The sequence below is a fragment of the Psittacula echo genome, assembly GCF_963264785.1.
Source record: "Psittacula echo genome assembly, chromosome: Z".
Taxonomy (NCBI): Eukaryota; Metazoa; Chordata; class Aves; order Psittaciformes; family Psittacidae; genus Psittacula; species Psittacula echo.
Genome location: NC_137742.1, coordinates 87,635,385 through 87,642,743, shown reverse-complemented (window position 1 = coordinate 87,642,743; position 7,359 = coordinate 87,635,385). Strand labels below are relative to the sequence as shown.

General features: G+C 61.3%; 1 protein-coding gene across 1 annotated transcript; it reads left to right on the top strand.

Annotated features, from left to right (window-relative positions):
• Nucleotides 1-372: 372 nt before the first annotated feature.
• IRX6 (iroquois homeobox 6) lies at nucleotides 373-6,452 on the top strand (the record flags this gene model as incomplete). Its single annotated transcript, XM_080638380.1, has 10 exons — nucleotides 373-681; nucleotides 1,694-1,939; nucleotides 2,135-2,244; nucleotides 2,495-2,802; nucleotides 2,930-3,406; nucleotides 3,681-3,777; nucleotides 3,942-4,191; nucleotides 4,857-4,981; nucleotides 5,322-5,665; nucleotides 6,103-6,452. The coding sequence occupies exons 1-10, from the start codon at nucleotides 637-639 to the stop codon at nucleotides 6,450-6,452; spliced, it is 2,352 nt and encodes a 783-aa protein (XP_080494506.1). The 5' UTR covers nucleotides 373-636.
• Between the last annotated feature and the right edge of the window lie 907 nt (nucleotides 6,453-7,359).

Below are 7,359 nucleotides of genomic sequence, written 5' to 3'. Positions count from 1 at the left end.
GGGGGCGTGCGATCTCTCCGCTTCTATATCATTTATTTCCCCTAAAACAAATGTGGATTGTGTTTAAAAAACAGAGAAGAGAAAAGGCCGCCCGGCCCCTGTCTGCGCCGTGACCCGCAGCGCAACGCCCCAACAACACGGAACAAGTGTTGCGGGTGCTGCCCGCTCCTGCCCAGCGCAGCCTGCTCTGCCGGCAGGGCCGTGACGTCACCCCGCTCCTCGCCCACCGAGGAACGCTAAAGACCTATAGAGCAGAAAATAATACAACAAGCAAGCTCAGTATCTTGCAAGCCCTACGTGATTTCCCCCCCCCCCCCTTTTAGGAAAAAGCCCCTTTGCGCTTAAACTCTCTATACATGTGAAGTGGCTTTTCAAAGTCCCTCTGTACAAACATGTTTATTACGAGAGATGGGGAGCGGGGGGTAGCCTAGTTTTTTAATCCAGGAACCCCCCTCCCTCTCAGATGTCTGGTAGCTCTTCTTAAGTGCAATCATCTATAACTGAGGGGGAAAAAAAAAAAAAAAAAAAGCCATACGTGGAAATGTGTGTGTGAGAAGGTGCATCTTGAAGCGGGGTTTAGTTACAATCGATCTTGGGGGGAAAATATTGCCTATGGTCCAAAAATAAGGAGCGACTATGTCCTTCTCCCAGTTCGGATACCCCTACAGCACCACTTCACAGGTAAGGCGAGTGAGCAGCACTCACTTTTGTTTAGATTCCGCTGCTGCTGTCCAGATGTTTGTTCCCCCTCCCTTTTATTCTTCCCTTTCCCTTATTTAGAGTCTTTTTTTAAAAAGACACATCTGGAGCCTTTTTTTAAAAAAATGTGCGTATGTGTTTATGTCTCGTTTGTGTTGTGTTAGGCTTAAACAAATAACTCGCCGTGTGCACAGCAAAGGCGTTTAGGAAACCTGTGCTTCCCCCTCCCCCTCCCTCCACCGTTCACTTTTAAGTGCAACAAACAAATAACATCAGCCCCGGCTGCGCGCGGCCGCGGAGGGTGCGCGGGCAGCGGGACCGCCGCTTCGCGGGGTCTTCCCGCCGGATCCCCTCTGTGCCGCCCCTCTACCCTTCCTCCCCGAACGGTCCTTTCCCTGAGTTTTGTTGGGACTTTTTTTTCTCCCCCGTACGATTTCAGAAGGACATCCCCTGCACATCCCCACCCAGGCCCCCTGCGTTAACCAAGTCGTCGCTATAGGTAGCTCGAGTCACCATTTATTTGGGTACAATTATTTATACACCGTAATCACTGCAAGATGTGCCTCCCGCGCTTTGGAAGTTAGCTGTTCCCTTGAACTTACTGAAATCAAATGTCTTCGATTGCGTTAGCTGGCATTTACTGCTTTGTCTATTGTCAAGTTAACTGTAATCGCAACTTCTTGGCTTTAAATCAACGCGAACGGACCGTCCGGGAAGTCAAAGAAGGAGCCGCACGAATCTTTTGCCATTCTCGAGAGCAGTTATTTCCTTCAAGTTTTGTCTGCTTGATTAATCGTGTCCCCTTCCCAAGGGCTCCCGTTTCCCATTCCGTTTATTTCGCGGTTTCTATAATTAGTTGCCTCAGCTCTGGTTTCCTACCCCCTTTGTCATCTCCTCCGCACACACGCAGACGCACACGCTCCACGAGTCCCCGCGATGGGGCTGCCTCGACAGTCACTCGGCACCGTCCCGCTCTCTGCTCTGCTTCCCGCAGTTCTTCGTGTCCGGCAACCCCAGCACGACCTGCTGCGAGGCTGCGCCTCGCTCCGCGCCGGATGCCTCCCCGGCGCCGGCCTCCGCCTCTCTCTGCTGCGCCCCGTACGAGAGCCGGCTGCTGCCGCCGGGCCGCGCCGAGCTCAATGCGGCGCTGGGCATGTACGGTGCCCCTATCGCCGCCGGCCAGGGCTACGGCAGCTATCTGCCCTACGGCACCGAGCCCGCCGCGCTCTACTCCGCGCTGGTGAGTGCCCGCCCGCCGCAGATGGGGATGGGGATGAGAGCAAGAGGCGGCAAACTTCGCGGTCAGTAGTCGATGGAGGGCCGGGGGCGGCGAAGGGCACGGGTTGAAGGGACCTGGCTGCCGCGGCGACTCGGGGCGGCAAGGGGCCGAAGCTCCCCTCCTGCTCGACACCGAACCCTGCCGCTTCTCTTGCAGAACCCCCAGTATGAAATCAAGGACGCCGCCGGCACGTTGCACTCGGGAATCGCGCAGTCCGCTGCCTACTACTCCTACGATCATTCCTTCGGGCAGTACCAGTACGACAGGTAAAGCCCCTTTGATCAGCGCCCGACCGCGTTAGCATCCACCTGCGAGGCACAGGCCGACATCAAACGGTACCGGAGGGGGAGGAGGGAGCCCCGACCTGACAAACTCGAGGCGCACCAGTCAGTTAAAATCACACCTCGGAGCGGTGGCGGGAGGTTAGGGCCACAACGGCTTACAGCGGGGCTGGGCCGGGTCCAGGGGCTCATGCCGCGCTTTGCCGGCTCCCCCTTCCTAACCCTCTTCCTGCAGGTATGGGACAGTGGATTTCAGTGGCTCGGCCAGACGCAAAAACGCAACGCGGGAGACGACGAGCACCCTCAAGACCTGGTTGTACGAGCACCGGAAAAACCCTTACCCCACCAAAGGAGAGAAAATCATGCTGGCCATCATCACCAAAATGACCCTGACCCAAGTGTCCACTTGGTTTGCTAACGCCAGACGGAGGCTCAAGAAAGAAAACAAAATGACCTGGTCTCCCAAGAACAAAGCGGGGGAAGAGAAGAAAGAACCAACCCCGCGGGAAGAGGAGGAGTACAGCGCGCAGGGCGAAGGCAGAGGTAGGCGGGAGAGGCCGGACGGGCGCCTCGAGGTACCTCGAAGTCGCGGCCGATCTCGAGGCCCCCCAGCTTCCCGCACCCGCACTAACGCCCTGGCGCCCCTCCTCCCCGCTATGTGTCCGAGCAGAGCAGAAGAACTGCAAAGAGGACAAGGAGTTGCGGTTCAGCGACCTGGAGGAGGCGGAGGAGGAGGAAGAGGAGGAGGCGGGGAAGCCGGAGAAGGGCCGGGCCAGCTCCCTGCAGGAAGCCCCCAGCATCGCCGCGGCGCTTCCCGAGGCTCTGCGGAGCGACTGCAGCCTGCCGGGCTCCTTCCGCGCCTTCTCCTGCGCGAAAGCCCCCGCCGCGGACTTCGCGGCCCCCGCCCTGTCCGGCCCGCCGCCGCCCTACGTGTCTGCGGAGAAGCCGCGCATCTGGTCGCTGGCGCGCACCGCCGGGGCCAGCGCTGCGCGCAGGGGCAGCCCCGAGGGCGGCGGCGCGGCAGGGGAGCAGCCCCTGCCCGCCAAGGCCTTCCGGAGCTCCGCTTTCAACCTGCAGCCGCTCCCGCGGAGCTGCGCGTCTCACCGCGGCCTGGGGGAGTCATGCCAGTACGCGGCGGCGGGCGAAGGTACCCGCGGCGGCGGGGCCGCGGGAGCGGGCGGGACCGCGGGCCGGGCCGGGACACAGGGCGCGGCGTGAGCCCGCCTTCGGCTGACAACCTCCCTATAACCGCCTCGGGCCCGGAGTGGCTGCGGCGTTAAGCCGGGCCCAGGTGTCAGGCGGGCGCGGGTCCGTGTCCCCCCGGCGGTGTAGACGCCAAGGCCTCGCCGCTGCAGGCGAGTAGGCAGGGGAGGGCGGCTAGGCCAGGCCGGGCCCACCGCGAGCCGCTTGTGTCTGTGCAGGCTTCGGGCGGGGCGCCAAGGGCGGCCCGGGAGGCTCCGAGCTGGGCGGGCCGTGCCTGGACAGGCTGCGGACGGCGTTCCGGCCGGTGCTACGGTGGTGAGGTAGGTGACGGGCCGGCTGCTGGGCCGACCCAGCACCAAGCGCCAGCTCGTCCGCAGAGCAGTGGGGCACCGTTCTGCCCTACTCCCGGAGCCCTTGATCCTGGGGAGGGCCGGCGGGACTGCCGGGGAAACGCTCATAACCTCTTCTCTCTCCCGTAGGGCCGCCTGCCCTTTCCTGAGCGGTGGTGACGGGGCTCTGGCTGCAGCGAGACTCTCGGCTTGGCACAACGAAAGCAAGCTCTCCCCGGCCCGGCGGCGACCTCTCCGGCCACAGGCCCGTTGCTCTGCCATCGTCGGGACACGGACCCGCTGCTCACCAGGGGGCGAGGGGCGGCGGGCGGAGCAGGTCCCGCGGGACCGGCCCCCCGCCGCCCGTTGGTTTGATATCCCCAGAAACCCCTCTGCCACAGTAACAGCAACAAAAAGACTGATCTCCCTTTGTTCCCCACGTCGTGGTTTGTTTCTCCTTCTCCCTCTTTCCCCGCTCAGGGCACAGTTGCCCGCGGCCGCTCCGCGCCATCCCGTGGAGGGAGGAGAGGCGCAGGTCACCCCCAGCCGTTTCTTTCCCGTGGCTGTAATAGATAGAGCTGGAAGTATTTTGAGTCCCCAGTAAACACGGGTGAAGCCTCCCTGTGACCCCCGGAGCGCTTCAGCCAGGAGCGGCCCCGGGCACCGGGGCAGGACGCTGTTAGTGAGTCAGTGCTGTCGGTCAGTCAAAAGAGCAGTGCTGCACTTTACGGGACAGACGAGAAAGGGAAACCGTATCTCCGCATTATTTCTGTTTAATTAAAAGTGTCATCAAACACTTTGTATTCAGACTAATAAACCAAGCAGGGATGAGGAAAGAACGTTTCTCTGTACCTGTCTCTAGAAGTGGCGGCAATAATTTAAATTAATAACTGTGGTAATTAAGAGGTCATCTATAGATCAACCCGATACCTGCTATTTCCGAGTTCACCGGGGTCAACATTTACATTAAGTCACTTATGGTCAATAGAGTCCAATGAATTCTGCCTTAATAAATCAGGGAAATCAATCTTGAATATTGAGAAGACTTCTGTATGTTTACCAAAGACTCCCAAGACAAGTGGGGCTGGAAGTCCTCTCGGTTTGCGACCGGAGAAGCAGCTCACAGGGGAAAGGAGGAGCAGCAGGCCAACGTTGGGAGAGGTGGCGGAAGCCGCCCAGGGCTGTGGAGGGTAACGGAGCAGCCAGGGACTGCGGGGGGCTGTCTAAGGCGGCAAACTGGGGGGTTTTGCAGGAGCCTGGGCAGGAAAAGGTCCGGCCGGGAGCGTGACAGGGGTAAGGAGCGGCACAAGTCCGGCCGGGATCAGGGCCGGGAGCGCCGCCACAGCCGCCGGCCTCGGGGCTTTCCCTCAGTCAAAGCACTCCCGGGCAAGCGGCGGTGCAGGAGCCGCAGTCTGTTGCAGTGACCCGCAGCTTACAGTAGGGGAAATTAAGCTAGGAAAAGAACACGTTATTTCAAGTCGGATTTGAAGGATTAAGACTTGTAATAAAGAGTATTACGCCCTTTCGAAGGGTTCTTGCAAGGCGACTTCTCCGCCCCTCCTATCCCACCGGAGGGGACAGGTATTGTATGCCCTGGGAAGAACGCGCAGGTTCCCCACGCGTGTCCGCAGCTACAGGGCCGGGACCCGCTCCCCGCCGTGTCCCAGCCGCCTGCGCCCAGCCCGCGGGGGAGCGACCCGGGTCTCTCTGGTCCCCCGGCCAGGGACTTTGGAAGAGGCTCCCCCGGGAGGCGGACCCTGCGCTGCCCACGGGACACGAAACCGGTTGGGTCAGGGGGCCAGAAGCTCTCCGAGCTGCCGGCTGTGCGCTGGCCCTGCCCCGGCCCTGCCTGGCCGCGGCGCCCTCGGGAGTAGGTAAGTAGCCGGGTGCGGGCTTTGGGGGTTTCTGAAGGCAGGCACGGAGGTAACCTCCAGGATTCTTAAGACTTCTTTAATTTTTAGTCCCCTTTTATTAAAGGTCAAGCGAGAGAGCTGGAGATTATCCCGCCTGCTCAGGACTCCCCTGCAATCTGTCACGCCGGCAAGATATGTATCGCAAATCTCTCCAAATATAATCTCCAGGAATCATATTCCGAATACTGTTTTGATTAAAAAACAGAGCGGGGACTGATGGAGAAGTAAATACCGGGAGCAGACCCCGCGAGCGCCCAGACACTAAACTAACTAAGGGCACTAAGGGCGCGCCTGTGTCTGCGCAGATCAAATTCAGCGTCTCTAACGCCACGGTAAACATACTTTAACTGTCTTCTGGCCGGGCTCTCCTGCGAGCTGGGCTTTCCAATGCCGATGAGCTCTGTGGGGTGAGCTCGGGCTGTCCGCCTGGCGGTGGGCCACCGTCTGGCGGGGAACTCGCGCCTGCTCTCGGGACGACGCAGGGAGATGTGCCCGGCGGGGCTGGGGAAGTGCCAAGGGCCAGAGCGAGTTCCCCGCAGCCCTCGCCCTTAGCCCGCCGCTGGCCAGGCACAGGCAGAGGCGCAAGGTGACAGATTCGGGAGCTGAGAAACGGCCGGAGAGCAGCATTCACCTCGTCGCTCCATTCCGTAATCAAGGGCCGGGGCTACCCCTTTCCAGCCGCCCCGTGTCGCCCCCAATTAGCCCCGCAGCGGCGGGGGCCGGCGCGGCGGTGGTGGGAAGTTTCTAAAGGAGCTGCCGTGGCCGTGGCGCGCTCCGGAGCGGCGGGGTCGCGCACACACACCCCACTGCGCCCGCTCAAAAGCAGCGCGGCCGAGGGGCCGCCGCCGCGCTCGCTAATGAACTTTTTTCAGAGACAATTACGGACTCGGCACGGGCAAGAGGCCGTGATGAAAAAGCGGCTTTGTGCGGCCGACACGGCGCGGCTCCCAAGGCACCCCGGCCCTTCCTGCGGCCCCGCAGTGACCCCCTGCTCGGCCCCGCTCCCCGCAGGGGCAGCGGCCCCGGCGCCCGGCCCCCAGTCAGCGTAGAGACGGGCTGGTGCCGGCAGCGAGCGTCGTGGAGCCCGGTTTATCATCCGGATTCACGAAGAAGCGATGCGGCCCCGGCAGCGGAAGGCAGAGATAACAGGGATTCCCCCTTCCCCCATCCTCTCGGAGGAGTTTCTGCCCCGCTTCCCTCCCCGGATGAGCTGCTGCGGCGGAGTCCTGCTTTAGCGTTGGTGCGCTGAGCAAACCGACCACCGGGCTGGCTAAATCTGATTAAACACGCGCCGGAGACACGTGAAATGGTGGGTTTCGGGTGCCTTCAGTAGCAGTTGGGTGGAGAGGAGGAGTGGAACCGCTGGGCAATAACCATCTTTCATGTCCTGCTCCACCATCCCGGCACCGGTTCTGTCCTCCTCCACCCCTGGCCCTCTGTCACCCGCTGCCAGCACTGCTCCTTCCCAGTTCCCCGGGTGGCACAAGATATGAGGGTGCTCCCCTGGGGAGCATGGGAACCGTTCGGACTCATGATGAGGAGGTCTGGATGACACAAGGAACCAACCAGATCGGTGCTTCCCAGCCGTGTGAAGCACAGCCCTCCTTTCGGGAGCACAGCAGAACAGGCACCTCACGTTATTCCCGCAGCAGCAG